The 20,635-nt window shown below is 46.2% G+C and overlaps 1 protein-coding gene and 1 long non-coding RNA gene across 3 annotated transcripts in view; one reads left to right on the top strand and one right to left on the bottom strand.

The window, feature by feature from the left end:
- ADAMTS16 (ADAM metallopeptidase with thrombospondin type 1 motif 16) overlaps positions 1-20,635 on the top strand; it is a 182,825-nt gene that overhangs the window by 146,541 nt on the left and 15,649 nt on the right. For both annotated transcript variants that reach the window (XM_035291797.3, XM_017970002.4), the window contains 2 exons: positions 19,479-19,680; positions 19,783-19,977. In XM_035291797.3, coding sequence (XP_035147688.3) covers positions 19,479-19,680; positions 19,783-19,977 — 397 coding nt within the window. The remainder of the gene's footprint in view (positions 1-19,478; positions 19,681-19,782; positions 19,978-20,635) is intronic.
- Positions 11,333-14,884, bottom strand: LOC144581630 (uncharacterized). Its single transcript, XR_013532699.1, has 2 exons — positions 14,621-14,884; positions 11,333-14,098 (listed from the first exon to the last, which is right to left on the bottom strand). It is a non-coding gene; the product is annotated as an uncharacterized LOC144581630 (long non-coding RNA).

The raw sequence follows: 20,635 nt of genomic DNA, 5'->3' as shown, positions 1-20,635 counted from the left end.
TGACTAAATTTTTACTCATAGCTTTTCTCCTACATTATTCTATAGCGGCCTTGGAGAGATTGTAAGAAAAGAAGTTGACAAATATGTTTTTTAAGGTTTGTGAGGGTCTGTACACAGCACAAGGAAGAGACCCATGCCCCTACCCCTACCCCATCCCCAGAAAGTCCACAGGACACTGTCATCTCAAGCTCTGTGGCTACCAATTCTTGGTAACTATTTCTTTCATCAAGAAGATTGGCTTTGTCCAGTCACACAGGATCCTGGGCTTAATAGGCAAAAGGTGTAAACTCACAAGACCACATAGTCACAGAGGATGCTGAGTGTTGACTGATGTTCTGCGTCTTTGTGTTAATGACACTGTGTTAGCGGCATCACTGAAGAACACTTGAACCCATTTGCACTTTCATCACTCAAAAAAAGTGAGTAGTCATGAGTTTACATTAGTGAAGAAAAGCACACCTCATTCTATAACTTTAGGTGAATGAGGCTTGGGGTGTGTGAGTAATTAAACCATCCTTGTACCCCTGTAATGAGTCACAGTTGATCTTTATGTATTCTTTAATGGTCTGGTGGCTTCAGTAGTATTTTCTTTATAATTTTTATACATTTCATAAGATTGGTCTATGATATTATTTGTGTGTTACCTTTCAAAAGATGTCTTATATTGTTTCATCTAAGTTTACTTCTTATTTGGATGAGTTCATTATTTTTAACCATTTTTTTATAGCTTTTGCGATATGACTTTCTTCTTTTTTGTACACTTTGGGTATTTGGTAAACATACGCTATATTTCTAACACTACTACAACTTAAAATCATATGCGTTTATGCCACTCTTTCTTCACTTATTAATGTTACAAATTAAACTAAAGCCATAAAGACCTTCATGGGCAAAATAAAGCAATTGGCACATTTCTGCCTATTTCATTTTCTGGTCCTCTCATTTCAGTTCAGGCTCCGATCTTTGTTATAACTGCTCGCAGTTTCATCATTTCAGTTTAGCTTGAATATTATTTTTACATTGTGTACCTCTAACCTTTCAATAGTAATGCGTGTAAATTCTGTTTTACAGTCTTGACCACAGTTGTCTGTTTAGGTGGATTCAGTGGCCTTGCCAGGCCTTCTGTGCCCCATAGCTTTCCGATTCTCAAGCCTGACGGTATCAGTCTCCCTGCTCAGTGAGGGAGTGTCTCGGGGTGTTGTTCAGCAGGATGATTGCTCCTGGATTTCCTGGCTGCTTGCTGCTTCTCTGTTGCTCCATGCCAGCTCCTGTTAGTAGAATTCTGTCTTCATATCTCCACGTGGTGTGTTCATTGAATTCTCATTCTCTTATGTTACCTGACAGTGTAATTACATTTTGTGTAATTTCCAGAATATTTTTAATATGCCCTCTTCACATATGTGATTTTGTTGGGAGAGGTTTGGAATTTTTCTGTAGGTTGCATGTGAGGTTTCTTTTCCCCATCTTATTCTGACCAGGGTATTACCGTACAAGTCATTTATAGACCAAACATGGAGCTGATCTCCCTGCTGTGGGCCTTGTTCCTCTGGTGCACTTCTGAGTGCTTTGTGGAACCAGTACCAATGACCTGTAACAAGAACAGTGCTTTTGTTTTGGTTATTTTGAGATGTTCAGAGTTTTTCCGCTCTATTTGATTTGGGGAAAAAGGAATCTGTACTATCTCACCTGCACCATCCCTCCCAAAACGTCCACCATGATGTTTAAGATAAAAAAGAAGTTTCAGAGAGATGTGTTTTCTTTATAAATCTATGAAACGGTGGTCCACACCCATCAAACAACTGTATGGCCTTATAGCTACCAAAGACATCAACTCAGAATCTGGTGCGTTGATCAACAGGAGTGTTACTTCTCTCTGAAAACCATGCTGCCTTTCCACCTGCAGTGAAGGATGCTTGTGAAATGTTTCCCCAGCACTGGCAGGGGCCACACTTTCCCAGTGGCCACTGTGCCTACATGTGGGCTGAGTCTCCAGTCAGCCTCTGAATAGTGGGTTCCACAGTGTTCCAGAACTCGGGTGCAGCCCTGTCTGCCTGTCTGTGCTGGGATCCTGCCTCCACCATGTGTTCCTGCATAGCCTTGGGGCACATTCGTTAGCATTTCTGCGCCTGTTTATTCATCTCCGAAATGTGCAAAATAATCAAACCTAACACACAGATTTAAATAGTAGCTATTAGTATTATAGGAACTCTGTAAACTAGAGGGATTGGGGCACTGCATTCACCAGCAGGGATCATTTGACTGTACATGGTTTGGAGACATGCAATGGATGTTGGTTTCTTTAAGACAATGAGATTTTTCACTGTCTATTCCAATGCTACTTAATGCCTTTTAGCTTATAATACATAACAAACTGTACATTAGATATCTGCATTCAGCTCTCTACTTATCTCACATTTCAGATGCCGTCACTTCTTTTTCTTCTTCTCCTCCTCCTCCTCCTTCTCCTCCTCCTTCTCCTCCTTTTTCTCCTTCTCCTCCTTCTTGTCCTTCTCCTTCTTCTTCTTCTCTTTCTTCTTCTTCTCCTTCTTCTTCTTCTGAAGAACCTTTTCTTTAGTTCAAAGAATTGAATTCCCCCAGTGCTTTCCTGAGTCTGTGAATGCTAATGCAATTCTCTCATGCACCTCGTGTGTTTGTAGACTTCGCATCATAGGAGTGGTTGAAGGAAGACATCATAACACTGCCTAAACCACCCAGACACTGCTCCTCTGTTCTCCATATGATTCTTCAGAATGAATTATTATAAAAGCTACACAGGTTGGCTGCTTTTCCATTTAAACTAGGTGACTAGAAAATGAGGTATTTAAATACAGGCTTGTTCTACCCCAACTCATTGTAAAAATATTGATCATATGTGAAATCATTTAACTCTAAAATAGGGTATTTTCTGATGTCTGCGTATATACATAAATACCACAGAATCATTAGACTTTCGCAACATGGACTAATAAATTATGCCAACTGTACCACAGCTCATCTTATTAATGAGATACCAGTACAGTATATTCCTCCTCATTTTCCCTTCATTTTCTGGACAAATGTTTTTAAGAGCAATAGATAAATATGACATTTTCAACATGACTCATTTGATAAGTTTAGTGATGTAATGGCTGAAGCTTAAGAATGAAACAGTAAGTGTTGTTTAATTACTTAGCTGACTAAACTAAGTATCTAACAATATTATTTAAATATTTTAAAGAGTTTTTATAACTCATATCTGCTCATACGTAGAACCCACTTGATGGGAAAGGCATTCAACCAGTGAGTACCTAAGACTTAGTAAGAAAATCCGAAATAATGAACTAAGGTGTCTTGAAGAAGACTGAAGGCATCTGAAAAGGAGTTTCAAGGGACAGGAGCCAGGAGGTTACATAAATGTTGTTCTACCTACTCAATGTGTTCATTTCCCGGATCTGATGAATCTCCTCAAAGTGCCACAGTGTGAAGTCCTTCCTGAAGGGAATGGAATTGCTCCAGCCTTATTGAGAAAGATGACTTGATGTCCAATGTTGGCCGTGTATTTTCGGCAGACCCCTGGCCTAACAGCACCTCTTGGCCAGAAAAACTGTCTGCAGCATGTGACGCCTTCACACCTGAGTCTCCGCACGGTAGCTACTTGAAAGCTGAAAAGAAGCTTAAAAGATCAAACTTACAGATTCTTACAAATCATGGTAAAAAGTCAAATCTTACGTGGAAATGACAGTCAGTATTCCTGGGTTTGCTGTCATTCCGGCTCTTTACTTTCAATTATTTGCCTAGACCCATCTACAGAGACATACAGCTCATATACCTCATTCTTCAGTCACCACTGACTGCTTTCAGCAATTTCTTCGAAAGCAAGGAAATTCAATTCCTAGTTTTGTTTAGCATGAGCAGGCTAACCACTTAGAAAGCGATGTAGAGAGCTCCAGTGATGTGATCAAGATATTCTTACTGCCTGACGGTAAAGAATGAGCCTGAGACTCCAAGCAGGATATCGATGTTGATTTCACGCACGGTGTCAGCTTGCTTGCAGATTTGCTCTGTGTAAAATATGGATTTAATCTACTTCTTTGGTTACTCTCTTAAAATCCATTGGATTTATGGTGATTCCTGGTGACCTGTCACTGAAGACTTCACATAATACCTTTGTGGATGGTCCTAACTGCCCAGTCCTGCTCAGCCCGGACCCTCACAGCCCCCACACTGGTGGAGCTCAGGAGCCTTAGGAGCTGTGCGGCTGCAGGCCGGCCTCAAAGCATCCAGGTTTGCTGCAGGAGGACACCTGGAACTCATTCTCGGAAAAACAGCTCAAGAGCCTGGAGAAGATCATTTCTAAGTATTAATCTCAGAGTGAACATCCAAGAAACCCTAACACAAAAATTCCAGAAAAGGAATGGAGGGAAGCCATCATTTTAAATCCTTGTCACAAAAGAAAGAAGTCGCAGCAGGTTCGGGGTGGGGGTAGGGGGCTGTTCACTTCGGTAATAGAATGGGAAACTGACAGTATGCCCAAGAAAACAAAGAGCCGAAGAGCCAGAGCCCATCCACAGGTGCTAGTGAATCCTCCATGATTTAAATGGCATCTCGCACCTTAAGAAATGAATTAAACCATCTCCTGTCGGAAGGTCATTCATTTCAAAGAAAGAAAAATGAACCTAAGTGAGTCATAAAATGTTTAGATTCATGTTAGACACTTAGGCTTTCCCTAGAATACCATGTAATAGGGTCCCGTGAGAGGCAAGAAAAGGCATTTTAGACATTACAGACAGTCTGTATGTGCATAATGACTAAGGGAAATCTGTTTGGAAGGATTGAGGCCCTGAGTATTTTGACACTGATTCAATACCGAATCATTTAGGAATTTTCAGGAAACTGCTCTGAGTAAATAATCAGCCAGAAAGTAGAAATACACAACTTTTACCAAGATTAGTGAATACTGTAGTTATCTGGGTATAAAGTAGATAGGCACCACATAAACTGCAATTGGTTCAATTAACATATTCAAGCGCACAAAATTACTAAATACGTGCACTTTTCCTAGTCATTTTAGAGCTAAGCTAGGCTAAATTACGAACTCACCTCAGACTTTTCTCCAGCTAACAAGCCAGCCTTGTAGAAGTTGTGTGTATCTGGGAGCAATGCAGCACAGTGGCTAGGGACCCGGGCTCACTGGGCCTCCTTCCTGATCCTGCCACTCCAGCTGTGTGATGCTGATCATCCACAACCTGCGTGGCTGCAGACAAGATCCTCCGTGTCTCTAGCCTCAGTTTCCTAGTCCGTGAAATGAAATTCTAACCCTATCACTGCCCCGTAGGGTTGTTAAGTGGGTTGATGTGTGTGAATGGGTTACTTGGTGTATATGTGTGCTTCAAAAGGTGCAGGAGCTGGTCCTGAGAGTACAGGCCCTGGAGCTGGACTTCCTGGGCTTAAATCCCAACCCACACCACTAACGTCACCTTTCCGCACTTCACTTTTAGGAAATAACAGCATCTGCCCACATCATTGGTTTGTGGAGTAAATTAATCCAGTCAATAGAGAAGAGCAATAAGAAGCTTAGTGCCCTGCCTAGCATTGGGTGCATCCTCCAGGCGCGCTGACTCAGCGTGGCTGTTAATAACCAAATTCACATGCTACATGGAAGGCGCGGCTGGTTCGCTCTCTTACTTGCTGCAATATTCGAAGCTGTCTGCATAAGACTCATTTTGTCCCTTTAAGATTTGCTAAGCCTTTGTGAGGACTTCAGGCTTTCGTATGTGGGGCTCGTTGCTGTTTGTTGCTGTTGCTGTGATTTCATTGTTAACATTCCCCACAGCGGGGTCGTTTGTCCTACTCTAGTAATCCACGATGGCTAGGCTCGACATAGATGTCAAACTCCAGTGGGTCTATCTTGGAGGGTGTCTTGGGTGTTACAAAAACGCAAGTTGCTTCCTGGTTTCTACAGACATGTTCAATTCTGTTTTTTTAATAAATAGCGTTGGTTAAATCAGTAGGTGGCAACCTATGGTCTGTGTGCCAAGTGCAGCCTGCCCTACCTGATGGTGTAAGTGAGGTTTCGTCAGAATATGCAGGCCTGTTTATTTATACGAGGTCTCCAGTGGTTTTCTCACTGATGCAGCAGGGGTGAGTCCTCGGAGCAGAGATTGCCACCAGCCCGACATATTTCCTATCCCGCCCTTTGATAAGATATTTTCCAACTTTTGGGCTCGATGACAGCATCCTGCAGTAAAACGAGTGTCTTAATCAAACGTGTTACGTCACCTTTTACTCAGGGCAAAATAACAGTGTTAATGGCCATGGATTTACAAGCAGTTCAGAAAACCTAAACCTGGTTTCAGTCTACGGTCTTCTCTTATTAGTGTGCAAGTATCTTTTGTTTAGTACATATATACTCTCAGCAATTTAGGAAACATATTTCCTTTCTCAAGAAAATCGCTTATCTGAAGGATAGGAAAATTTCACTAGGTAAAGCAGCAAGTTAGATCTGAAATCATCAAATCTGTGTAACACAAGAGCTTGTGCTCTTGCAGCTGGCTTTCACCTAAACTGTATGAGGAAGGCATTTCTAGCCAGCTGGTAAAATGTCTAAACGAAGTCAGTGGTCTCACGATCACGGTCCATAAACTTTACGACAGAAGGGCCACTTCTTCCCTGGGAATGCTAATAAGGTATTGCCCAGGCCAGGTATGTGGCTCAGTTCTGTAATCTCAGCACTTTGGGAGGTGAGGCGGGTGGATCATCTGACGTCAGGAGTTCAAGACCAGCCTGACCAACATGGTGAAACCCCATATCTATTAAAAATACAAAGAATAGCTAGATGTGGCAGCACATGCCTGTAATCCCAGCTACTCAGGAGGCTGAGACAGGAGCTTGAACCTGGGAGGCAGAGATTGCAGTGAGCTGAGATGGTGCCGTTGCACTCCAGCCTGGGCAACAAGAGCTAACTCCGTCTCAAAAAAGAAAAAAAAGGTGCTGCCCAAAGGCAGTTCAAGTGTTCGTAAAATTTTCCTTGGTGCAGTAGGGTTTAGCAACTTCTCTTGGGAGTTAATCAAGTATTTAATATCATTTTTCTCTTTGAAAGACAGGATTTGTGAGAGGAATTGGCACATTTCTTTCCCCTTGTAAACCTTCACTCCATAGGACCTGAATGGCCTGTTCTTCCCTCTGTGGCCATTTGCTCTCATTCTCTCCCCAGGCAAGGCGGAGAACACCTGTGCTGGGCTCGTCTGGCATCATTGCGATGGCATCACTTTCTTTCATTGGGTTTAAATAAATCCATCCAGTGACCGCTGCTTGCGAGCATTGTTTTCTGCATTCTTTCGTCCTCCCCATCCTTCTAATTGTAGAAATTCTAAAATTTCTTAATAGTTCTCCCAAGAGTAAATATTCCAAAATCACATTGTTTGCATATAATGAATGGCCACATCATTACATCATTTTTACCCATGCCAGAAAATCACTATGAGGCAATACACGAAATTCATGTCTGTGTCTCTGTGATTTTTTTCTTTTTAAAAATTCGTGTTTACCAGCCATGTGTTGAGTGATTCTCTGTTGATTTTCAGAAGGTATATATAAAGTAAGTTGAAAATAATTAATACTGCTATAGGAAAACATGGCTTTCCCTCTTGCACACAGGCTGAGGGACTGGATGTCTGGAGTCAAATGAACCACCCTTTCCCAGGTGATATTGAGGAGAAGAGGCAGGGGACAGGATGAGGAAAAGGTGAAGGAATGAAATCATGATAACCACAGCCAGCCCTTCCCCAGCACTTCCCCTCTGCTAGTCCTCCCAGCCTGCCCAGCACTGCATAGGAAAGATACCATGACCATCTCCGCCTTGTGGAGGAGAAAACAGAAACGTTGGTTTACAATGATTTCCTGAATGCTGCCCAGCTGGCAAGGGTGGAGCTGAGATTGGAGCACAGGCATCCTGACCACAGAGTCACCACTTCTTCCCCCGGTCCCCCACACCACAAGGCCTCAGACACAGGGAAGGCTGTCCTTGGGCCGTCAGCCAGCCAGGGTCATGGACCAGGGCAAGGCTTCTCAAAGAACTTCGACTTGGGTTGCCCTGTTGGTGCCTGGTTATAACTTGATGGATTTCTATTTCCACAGGATCCACAGGCAAAAGCAAATCTGCTGAAACACGGGTATATTATGGTGAGCCCAAAAGGAAACTTCTAGTGATGTTACTATATTTAACAAATAATATAGCTCTGTATCTGTGAATTGGGGGGCTGGTTCATTGTCAACTCGTCAACCAGTGTTTAGCATTTTTGCATGTACTCAGTACTGTGAGCTTCACAGTGGCACTGATGAAATGTCATAAAGTGTAGGTTGTATGGACAGAAAGAATGGCCCCCTCTAGTGAAAATGAGCCTCTAGTCATAGTCGAGCCACCAGCTCTCACCTGTGCAGCCTCAGGAGATTTGAGTAGACATTTTTACCTGCAGTTTAGCTTCCGCTAATGTCTTATTCATTCTGCAGTAACAGTGATCTTTAACCCAGCCCAGGCAGGGTGGCTCACACCTGTAATGCCAGAACTTTGGGCATCCAAGAGGAGCAGATCACCTGAAGTCAGAAGTTGAAGACCAGCCTGGTCAACATGATGAAACCCAGTCTCTATTAAAAATACAAAAAATTAGCTGGGCAGCCACTGGGGAGACTGAGGCAGGAGGAAAAAGGCTTGAACCCGGGAGGCAGAGGTTGCAGTGAGCTGAGATTGCACCACTGCACTCCAGCCTGTGTGACAGAGTGGGACTCCATCTCAAAATAATAATAATAAGAATAATAAATTACAAATAAAATAAAATACAAACCCAGTATAGGCACTTCTCCAAGTCCAGCCTTCCATGGCTCCCCATTGGGTTGCTTGGAACCCAAATGCTGTCCTGTGGCCTCCATGACCCTCCAGGACCTGCCGCTGCCTCTACCAGTGTTTTCAGAAGCCCCATCCTTGCAGCCCTCATTCCTGCCACCCTGAAGGCCTCATTGCCCTGCTGTCACCCTAACCTTTCACTGCGGACTTCCTGTACAGCCCTGTCCTAACGCTCACCCCTTCTTGGAACACATTTGTTTGTCATCCCTTTTCATAGCCTTTCTCTCTCTCTCTTTCTCTTTTTTTTTTTTTTTTTTTTGACACGGAATCTCGCTCTGTTGCCCAGGATGGAGTGCAGTGGCGCGATCTCGGCTGGCTACAACCTCCTCCCTCAGGTTTAAAGGATTCTCCTGCCTCAGCCTCCCATGGGGTTACAGGCACCGGCCATCACGCCTGGCTAATTTTTGTATTTTTAGTGGAGACGAGGCTTCACCATCTTGGCCAGGCTGGTCTCAAACTCCCAAACTCATGATCCACCCACCTCTGCCTCCCAAAATGCTGGGATTATAGGCGTGAGCCACCGCGCCCGACCCATAGCCATTCTTCATATTCAGCGAGGCTCTCAGTTGGGTGTGGCTGGGTGCATGGGCTTGTGGTGCCTGCCCTATGGGCCCTACGTGGGGTTTGTGACAGGGATCACAGACATTCCCTCATTTCCTTCAATAGGGTGAATGCTGTGGATGGAGGGAAGGGCACAGGCAGTGTGTCTCATGGTAATGGAAGCCTACAGTGACCCTGTGAGTCCAGGGAACTCAGTGAAGGACACAGAGACAGAGAGGACCTTGACAGGTCATTTCCTGGCCTGTGTGCAGGTGGCAGGAAGAGGCCTCTGGTGGTGTCACGATTTTCTAGCTCTCTTTTAATTTATGAGATGTAATTCCTAACATAATTTTTCTGATGATGGCACTGGCACATTCTTAGCTCAGTGAGTGTGGCATTGAACCTGAGGACTGTCAGGAGTCACTGCCTCGTGTGGCCGTGTGTTCCCAGTTTCCTTTCTCCATTCCCTCACACAATTCCTTTGTGTGAGAAGAAAATACTCAGTGGGCAAAGTGGCCTTCTGCCCAGGACGAAGCCCCCAGAGGTCTTCCATGCTATTTCCTCTTGCTTGGCAAATCAGTCTCTCTCACTTCCTTAAAATATGTGATTTCATTCTTGCCATCCCTGTGTCACGATGTCTCCCTCCAGCACTGTCAGAAAGGAGCTGGCCGGGTTTCAGGAGCTGAGGTGGGCGGGCCTGTCCTGGAGCCTGGATGCTATAGGAGGGAGTTTCTCTGTCACAAGAACGTGAGCAGCTGTGTTTCCCTCCTTGCCTGTGCTTTTCCGGTGTGCTTGTGGAGCTTGTGTTCCTTTCCCCTAAAAGGTTAAGAGTTTACCACATTGCTGAGGCAGGGAACACCTATAGGGCAAGACTGCCAAATAGAGCATTTGGTAAAGGAAGCAAGCAGTGGACATATTTTTTTTTTTTTTTTTTTTTTTTTTGAGATGGAGTTTCGCTCTTGTTACACAGGCTGGAGTGCAATGGTGCGATCTTGGCTCACCGCAACCTCTGCTTCCTGGGTCCAGGCAATTCTCCTGCCTCAGCCTCCTGAGTAGCTGGGACTACAGGCATCCACCACCATGCCCAGCTAATTTTTTGTATTTTTAGTAGAGACGGGGTTTCACCATGTTGACCAGGATGGTCTCGATCTGTTGACCTCGTGATCCACCCACCTCGGCCTCCCAAAGTGCTGGGATTACAGGTGTGAGCCACCGCGCCCAGCCCCAGTGGACATCTTAGTTAGGTTACTTGGAGCAACCAAACAAACCCATAGGTCTGGACCTAAAGGCAGTGACTCCAGAGATTTGCCATCCTGGGTATCTTGCCAACGCAGCCCCTCTTTACTCAACAGCTGAGGGACCCTTTCCTGGGAGCTTTGAACTCCTGAGCCCCTGAAATACTGGGGCTCCTGAGCATTCAGAGAGGTCGGGGGCAGATGCCACAGGTCCCTGTGGTTGAGCCCTGTGTCCTGGGAAATGGGGAGCCGTGGAGAATTTCTAATATTATAGTAATGCTGTGTGATCATGTTCGCACTGAAAACACTTCTTCCTGGCAGCAGAGTGGAGAATGGCTTTTATCAACTCAGACCCAGAAGCTAGGGGCAATTAAGGAGCAATTCCTGTGAAAAATGACAGGGATCTTGTATTATCAGAGGTCTGCAAATAACCAGAAGCAATCAGATGTGGATGTGCCTGTGTGAGGTAAGGGCCCTTCTAAATAAAACTAACTTTAATTCTTTAAAAGCTCTGGATGCCCATTACCCACCTGACGAAGATGGTAAGCAACGGTTTCTACAGCTGTGGAGCACAGCAGAGAGGGTGCAGAAGTCATCACCAGACCGGGGGAAGACCTCTTACTCTGATGAAAAAAGTAGATGGAGGGAAAAAATTACTTTAAAAAATGCACACATTGTATATACCTGAAACATTTATTTTCACTTAAAAGACATACATGTACATTCGTTTGCTAATTCTTTTAATTGAGGCCCAAATTTTTTTGAGTAGGGCCCGCCTATGGACGTCTCTCAGTGGGTCATTTCATCAAACATGCTCATGGCATGTGATTTCCAGCCTGGGTTTCTTTAGAGAAGGATGAAACTTGCCCCGTTTGTCTGAGTGGGAAGTCATTTTAACATCTTTATGTTTCCTCGGTATTTTACTTTTGTCTCAGCCGCACCCAGTTTGACAGCAATGGCTGGTCTCAACTGAGTCATCCCAAAGATTCAGCTTCGTTTGCACAGAAACAGCTTTTCTTTTCTAATGTTCGTGTTTCGTGGCGCTACGCCAAATTTAATCATATTTCACAATTCCAGTAACAAGTCTCGCTGCCATAAATAGACTGGAGGACAGACTCAACCCATTCCCTGTGAGCCCTGGAGTGGCAGCAGAAGGATGCTGACCTCCCTGGGCAAGGCTGGCACCTCACCCGCTGGCACTCGGCATGGTGCGGGCAGGCGCCAATGTACTTTGCCAAGGGATGGAAAGGCGCGGTGAGTCTGATGTGTCAGTTCAGAATGACTGAAGAAGAGTTTCTAACGAGGCTGGAAGCAAACCAGTGGGCAGGGAGGAGCCCAACCAGGCAGCACGTCTAGTGTCCAGAGATGAATGGAACAGACAGGTAGAAAGCCACCAGGACAGAAATCCATCCAGCACATAGGACACGCTAGTGCTCCGCCCTCCCTAGAGTAGAAAGCCGAGGGGTCTCACACCGGAAGTTATGTACCCTGTGGAAAACACTGTGTGTTTCAATGTCAGGGTAGCAGAAGAATCTTTGTAACCCAGTGTCCCCAGTAACCAGTACCTCCATTACAACCTTCCATCTCCAAATACAGCATAAATTTAATGCTCTACCCTGAGGGTAGAGCATCACTGGCTGGGAATATCCCCACAGTTCGTCAACTGGGTTGTTTAGGAGGCTTGAATGTTAATATTGGAGACCATTACCTTTACTTTTCAGGTCTCTTTATTTCAATATTGGAAGAGTCAGTATATAAAAGGAAGCAGCTGGACCCATCCCAACTCTGAAACCCCTTGGGTTCTGGGAGGGTCCCCCTTTGAGAAGGAACTCAAGCTTCCATGACTGCACGCACAGAGGCTAAGTCACGGGCTCTGGGCCAGCAGCCTGCTGCAGACACGCTCTTCCAAACCAAGAGGGCTGTGCAGAACCAGAGAGTCTGCTCCACAGAGGAGCTCAGATGGGCTTTGCTGAGATGCTAATGACGGAACAAAAGCATCTGTTTTCCTCTGAGTCAGTTGACCAGACTCCCCAGCCATCCTCAGCTTTTGTATTGGCACATTCTAGTTAGTTCTCATAACGGTTAAAAAATAAAAATAGTACAACTTTAATACAAGAAATTGAGGCCACAAAGGGGAAGGGAGAGTGGCTCAGAATTTTCATAGCCAGTCTCGGGGATTTTCTGAAGAGTTGGATATTACATTTGCAACATCGTGTTTCCAAAGCTGCCAGTCATCCAGGCCCTGAGGGCTTTGCACAATTTCATTCCTGATCCCTAAGCCCTAGAGACCAGGGATTTCTGGTTCATACAGAACAGGGGTGAGAGCAGGAACGTGCAGGTGTTTGAGAGTCCCACAGCAGCTGCCCCTTTGTGCTGTCCTTGGACATGAGAACGTTGGCTGTTAAGCCTGGTAAAGTGGAGGGAGTTACCTCTTCCTCAGGCAGGACCCAACTTCAGATGCAGTCAGGTCCTGATCATTAGGTTGCCTACCTGTGTGTTTCCACCTCAGTCATTTTTCTTCCACAGCAAAGGTGCTTGTAGTAGAAACCCTTGGCTTAATGGGTGGGTGTTGAAGGGGCACAGAAGTGACAAGGGAGAGGTGTCCTTCCAGCACAGAAACCTGAAGAGGACAAAAGACTCTTGTTCTTTTGAGCAGACCAAGAATGATTCTGGTTGACAATAGCACTGTTTTGGAGAGGGACTGGCAGTCAGGTGTGCATCTCCGTGGTTCTGGGAGCTCAGTCTCCGCAAACATAAGACAAGGCTGGTCAACGTGATCATGCTGGAGCCCTTCCCAGCTCATAGAGAGCAAAGATGGGGATCACCGGCTCTGGATGCCCTTTACCCACCAGGTGGAGACGTCTGTAGGTGATGGTTTATATGGCTGTGGAGCGCAGCAGGGAGGACGCAGGAATCCACACCAGGCAGGAAGAGAAGACCTCTTACTCTGATGGAAAAAGTAGAGTGCATTGCTCTTTCTTAGTCTTCCCTGGAAAGTGGGCAGAGGGGCAGCCTCCCAAGAACCAGGGTGCTGTCACCATTTAGAGTTGAATGGTTCCCCTTTTAAATAGGGGTGCAAACGCCCCCAGTGTTCTGCAGACAGAGGAAACCCTCAGATGAGGGGTTTTTGTTGAAAGAGGGAATTATTGAGGCTGTCTGTTTTGAAAAGCAAGATCAGTTTCTTCGGTCTGTGTGTCTTATAATTCCATGTTCCCTGTCTTTCTCCCATCAGTGAAAGCTCTGTAGATCATCTCGATTCCATTTAAGATGAGATCTGTTGACAGGATAGTGAAACAGGAAAACCTGGTAAAAACGGCATGCCGGCCTCAGGGTAGTAACTCTGCACTTACCTTTGGCTGCTCACAGTCCACGAAGTTGATGCCCTCAGCCCCGCCAGGAGCTTTGATGCCCTTGGTTTGGCTTTGTGTGCTTCAGGGAAGAAATCCTGCATTTAGAGATGAAAACAATTCAGTTTGTGTCTGGCTCACTGTGAACCTCTCCTTTGGTTTGACAAGTCGAGCAAAGTGGTTTGACTTTTGAGGCTGAAGGAAATGAAGTGACTGTCAAGTCACAAGCTTCCAAAGGCTCACGGTGAGGCCCGGGGTGCTGGCCCTGCTCCTTGTCAACCAGTTGTCAGATCTAGGTTGTCCGTTCCCATGTGAAAAACCAGACAGACCCTGGCATTGACTCCTAGACAGACACCTCCCAGGAGACAGTCTGAGGGTCCTTCTCTGCCAGGCAGTGTCAGGAACACCCGTGCGAACTGTGACTGAGGGAGGAGCTGGCATGTTGCTGTCATTTCTGACATCCTGACTGTTGGATTCTGGAGGATTTGACTTCTGATGCACTGACTTGTGGATTTTAGGAGGATTTGGAGACTGGAGCACATGGCTCCAGAAGGCATTGTGTGTGGACATAGTGCAATATGTCTAATAGCTCATTCTACCTATTATGCTCATTTACATACCTGGTTAAGGAGAACATTGTTTCAGAGCTGCACTTCTACCTCTGAACTTGCTTGGAGTGTAGCTGGCACCAGGTGACACTGACGAAATGTCCTTTGTCCTAGACACATAGCAAATCCCCAAGCCAGAGAGGAGGAAAAGAAGTTACAAAGGCCCCTGGCCACCTGCCACACAGGCTTGGGACATCGGTGTCTTCCAAGTCCTGCTGATCTTGCCGCCGTACTTTCAGCTCTCAGCCAGCCTGACTCTTAGTTACTTTGTTAACTAATGTTCTTCCTCTAGGAGAGGCAGATTTTTCCAGCTGTCGTCTGTGTATTATTGAATGTGCATCGTTATCTTTAAAACATTCCATTTATCCACATTACATCAGATCTCAAATTATACATGTGAACACGCTGCTATTTTATATGATGACAAGATTGTTGCATCTTCAAAAGCCAAGTAATACCGATCCTGTCAGACCACGCTGGCAGCTGTGTTGGCCCCTGGGCCATTGAGTCTGCAGCATGTGAGTATCTGAATATAGTCAGTGACATGAACGGTTTAATTTAGAACAGCCTACTGGAAAACTGGGACCATACAGCAGCATGCGGACATCAGGAGTCCCCACGTCCAACTCTGATGCTGAAGGGGCACCGCCTAGCGAATGCTGTGTTCTAATGTTGTCTCACAGCTTCCAGCACCCACCCTGCTGGAACTGAATCCAGCCGGCAGCTGGAGCCCCTAGTGTTCATCACTGACTCTTAGGTTTGTCTCATGACAAGGTTTCTGCCCCATTGTTATTCCGTCTTTATTGTGTTATGAGACACGACTGCAAAGAAGGCCAAGAGTTATTCTTGAAAATAGAACAACAGAGTGCTGCACGGTGAAACTTCAAAAAGAATCAGCAGACAGAGGAAACTGAAACTAAATTCGAAAAGGGAGGACTCAGGGAGACTTGCGGATGTGAAAGCCACCGGCAGAGCATGGCCGCCCTGGTGGGGCTCAGCCAGATGCAGCAGCTGGGGTCTGCGCAGCACTGGCCTCTGCATCTGAATTGTCATCACGACACGGAGCCCGCGGGTGTGATGTCATGACAAAGGATTTTACTAAACCCTTTTTGGAAACTTGCATTTTCAAAGAAAGCACTACATGCAAAAACCAAAGTGTTATTTTAATTTATTTTAATGGGAAAGAGGGAGTATTTTGATGAGAAATGACTAAAGACTGTTTGCTGTTAAGGATGTTGCATATTGATTAGATGATACCAGGAAATCCTGGCTAGGCTGTTGAGTGAAGCTGTAAACTCCATCAACTTTCTGGGCACAGAGAGCCACAGAGGCGCACCCTGGGAGGGAGCGCTGGGCAGTGGAGGTCCTGAGGGCTTGTAGGGGCTGCGTCTCCAGAGTCCCGCCTTGGAAACTGATTTGGGTGATACCAGCCACTTTGCGTTTTTCCAGTTGGTGGACTTAGGAAAACCAAAACAAGGTGGGAACGCTGTGGCCACCGGTGAGCTCCTGAACAGCTTGTTTCTGTTCATGGAACCCTGAGACATTAGCACGGAGGCTTGCGTGGAGGTCGACTCATTCGTGAGCTGAAAGGAAGACACTTCCCTAAAGCTCTGTTTGTTAAATGAAACAGACACTTGGTGTTTCCGGATGTGGTATGAAGGAGCTTTGTTCAGGAGGATTTTTTTAATGATGTGCAGCTAAGAGAGAAGGCAGAGAGTGGATCGACCCAGTTGGAATGTCTGAAGGTGGTGGAGACAGAAGACCTAACGAGGTGGTGTGGAGAGCTCTTGAACATTCAGGGTGACTCTTACAGCCTCCGTGTAGAACACCCGTTGTAATTTATAAAGCTGCAGGATTGAGAGAGCAAGTGTAAGAAATGGGAGGAAAGTTAAAAACAGCATGAACGCACATAGAAGCGGCAGCGGAGTAACTGAGAGGCTTCCCGGCAGAATTATCACGGCCGGGAAGCCGAGGACCAATCTTTCATAATGAGCATTATGTAATTTAGGTGGCTTGACATCGAATTAAATAAAAACAACACACTAATCTTGTTGACACTGAAAAATGGAAGCGTTACCACCATCCACATGGCGAACTCAGCCCTGATGTGTTTACTTTTTATGTGCACACAAATTTGTATTTTTGACTTTTCATAATTTTCTTAAAATTATCATCAAATCTTTCCAGTAAAAACACTTGGTACAAAATAAACTCAAGGCTTCTACAACCAAAAGTAAATAAAGCTATCACAGTGCTCGGTCTGAAGGAGGTAAGTAATGCAGCGTGGCTGTCAAGAGTTCAGGGTGGGATCGACTCTGTTTCCCATCCAGGAAGTAGCATTGTTTCCCTCTGCTTCAAGGTTCCACCACCTAATTCATCCTAGGGACTTTCAGAAGAGTCCAGACCTTGGTTCCAAAATGACTTGAGTCACAGGCTTCTTGGAGAACTTGAAGAAAGGCACTCATCATTTTGCTCAGAAATCACGTCCGGCCAGGCAGACATAGAACTGAGATAGCTTCAGGATGATCCTAGATCACCTGGAGCTTGGGGTCCAAACCTTTTTTGTCTGTATTTTCTTATTTGGATGTCTGTATACCTTGGTCCAGACTGTGGAATTAGAGGCACTGAAATGTGTTTATAAAGGCTTTCAAGTATAAGCAAAACGCTTGTTTTGGACCATGAATTTTTATTTACTTATTTTATTGTATTGTATTTTTTCGAGACAGAGTCCACTTTTGTCAGCCAGGCTGGTGTGCAGTGATGCAATCACAGCTCACTGCTGCCTCGACTTCCTGGGCTCAAGTGATCCTCCCGAGTAGCTGGGACTTCAGGTGTGTACCACCTCACCCAGCTAATTTTTGTATTTTGTGTGTGTGGAGATGGGGTTTTGCCATGTTGTCCAGGCTGGTCTCAAGCTCCAGGCTTAAGGGTTCTCCCAGGCTTATACCTCCTGCCTCAGGCTGGAATGACGGAGCTGTGATTCCCTGCATGAACAACCACACCCAGCCTAGACACTGAATTTTTTGAATGCGGAATAAAACTTGCATATACCACCTGCTCTTAACCATGTTAAAAAATATGTTTACACACAGAAGGCAGCAGAAGCAAGAGTCTCCACAGTGGTGTTCGTAGGAGGCATCATGGTGAGATTTCCCTTCTCCTTTATGTCTCTCTCTGTGTAACTTGTGTCCACAAATGCCATTCTCCAGAATACCTCTCCCAGGTGACACGGCTGCTGCCAGAGGCACCTCCCAAGTTCCTGGCCAAGCTCTCTGGTCTTCTGCTTTGACACCTAAACCTGAGGGTGACTGTGGGGTTCAATGTTGGGAACAGGATGGAGGGTCAAAGGTGAAGCCTGGGCATTTCCACAAGTCCTCTGGTTTACCCCGAATTTCAGGAGAAAGTCACTGTTGCCCTAACTCTACCCAACAATGCTGTAGAGTGGAAGAAGGATGCCCTGCACCAGGTCCTCAGCGCAGACACAGCTGCAGGCAGCCCCTAGGTGTGACCTCTGGTGCTCTGCATTGATGTGCTGGAAGGAGGTGGTGAGGAAGCCGGCTCACCTCCCATCCCCTTGTGCCTGGCCCACTGAGAGTTGTGCAAGGAAATTTACATGAATGGAAATCACCAAGTCCTCAGAAGTGACTCCAGGAAGGAGCCCAACCCCTCCTGCCCAGTAAGCCCCTGTTATGGGGCCATGTTTCCCCCTTCCTCCTGACAGCCCCTCCAGGGTGCACGCTGAACCCCCCTGCAGATGGGCTTGTATGAAACCAGCTGAGGCTTGGTAGACACACTCAGGTGCAGTATCTTGATTAAAGGTGATGCCACTGGGCAAAGCCTGGCTCTGCCTCCACTCTGCACTCTGCACCTGACAATATACATGTTAACGGGGTATACTTTTATCACTAGGAAAGGAAAACACATTTACAAGCATCAACAGCTGCTAACAAGTCGAAAGAAAGATAATCAGACATCATGAGCCTCCTGCTGGAAGAATGCATGATCACTTATGAAATAATCACATGAGAAAATGGAACCAGAATCTGAAGAAGACTCTAGATCCAGCCACTAAAGAATTAAGAGATAGAGGACAGAAGAACATGAGAACCAACACCACAGAGACGTAATTCCAAGAGTCCTGGAACCACAGAACACTCTGTGGGAGACTCAGTAAGGGAAAGATCCAGTTTCTTTAACAAATATATTGAGCGTAAAAACAAATGAAATTTAAGGGAAATCCTAAAGAATAAAAGAGAAGATGTGAATCTGGTGCAATATCTGGAGTTTATTTGGATTCTTCAGACACATTATGTTATGACACTGATTACACAGCTGGGAAATGGAACACTAAATGTTCAGGATGTTAAAGAGTCACTAATGCTCGAGATGTTATGATGATATTACGGTTATGTTTAAAAAGTCCTTATTTTTTGGGAGATGCATACTGAGATATGCTCATGTCTGGAATCACCTTCAAAATGCTGTAGGAATTGGGGGCATATACTGAAAATTGCCAAAGTTCGGCAGACAGGAACTCAAAGTGTTTTCTTTTTTATATGTTTGTAATTTTGCATTTTTTTAAAAAAGAAGAGAACAGACCCACTGTGCCAAATAGGGTTCTTTCCAACTCCGCTGGAACCCAAAAGCCGGGGAAAGGGAAGAAATGGCAGAGCATTAATCAGGATCAGGGAGGTGAGAAACAGCGGGGTACGGAGAGTCTGCGAGGAATGCTCGCCCAGGAATGGTGGAATTGAAAATAACTGCAGACCATGGCTGGGAAACCTCACTGCCGCCTCCACATCAGATGTGGGGCTGCTTCTATCAGACTGATGGTGCCGTTCCTCACTGAGGTCTCTTTGTCCTTCCACAGCTGGTCCTTGGGGAACTGGAGTGCCTGCAGCCGGACGTGTGGAGGGGGTGCCCAGAGCCGCCCCATGCAGTGCACACGGCAGGTGCACTATGACTCGGAGCCAGTCCTGGCCAGCCTGTGCCCACAGCCTGCTCCCTCCAGCAGGCAGGCCTGCAACACTCAGAGCTGCCCACCGGCATGGAGCACCGGGCCCTGGGCAGAGGTAACCTGGGCAGGGTTGGCAAGGGTGGTGGCAGGGCTCCTGCATGATCTGCTGTGTTGCTTGTGGCCCTCGCTGGGCGCTGATCCTGGCTGTTCCGTGCAGTGCTCACACACCTGTGGAAAGGGGTGGAGGAAGCGGACAGTGGCCTGTAAGAGCACCAACCCCTCGGCCAGAGCACAGCTGCTGCCTGACACCGTCTGCACCTCGGAGCCGAGGCCCAGGACACATGAAGCCTGTCTGCTCCAGCGCTGCCACAAGCCCAGGAAGCTGCAGTGGCTGGTGTCCGCCTGGTCCCAGGTAGATGCACTGGTCTCCAGGGAGTGAGGCTGGCCAGCTCTCTTCTCAGGGCTGCCTCTTCTCCCCTGCTTTTCCTCTTCCTGCTCCTCTCTTCTCCCTTTTTATCTTCTCTTGGCTTTCTTGCACTGCCAAGGTTCTGGTTCTTGCCCTCAGCGTTGGACCACCCGTTCGGCTTCTGTCAACCTCATGGCCTAGCTCAATCTCCTTTGGCTTTTGACATGTCCTGGGAGCATCTCACCCAGAGGATCCACGTCATCATCACTGGTCCAGCGTGGAGCGGAGGACGAGAGGGTTGTGGGGTGTGAGTGTGAGAATAGGGCTTCACTCGTCTCACTGACAGCAGGGCTCTGGGAATTCACCTCACTCCCGGGCAGGTGTAGCCATATTCCAGAAAACACAGAGGCTGGAGAGCAGGGAAAACATGCGTTGCTTGGGAAGGAATGGTACCCATTTCCTAAAAGAACCTCTACTTGTAAAAGGAGCCTTTCATCGTTTTGTTGAAATCGGTCTCCTGGTGCTACAGGAGGTGGGAAGTCCTTTCCTGTGCACCATTCAGGAGCTGCCCTGGGCCCCTTCATGATGGGAATAACGTTGGAATCATGAGATTGGAATACTGACGGTTTCATGACTAGCTTTGGACCAGATGGTTCCAAAAGCA

The sequence above is a fragment of the Callithrix jacchus genome, chromosome 2 (genome assembly GCF_049354715.1).
Source record: "Callithrix jacchus isolate 240 chromosome 2, calJac240_pri, whole genome shotgun sequence".
NCBI lineage: Eukaryota > Metazoa > Chordata > Mammalia > Primates > Cebidae > Callithrix > Callithrix jacchus.
This window is presented reverse-complemented; position numbering and strand designations above follow the sequence as displayed.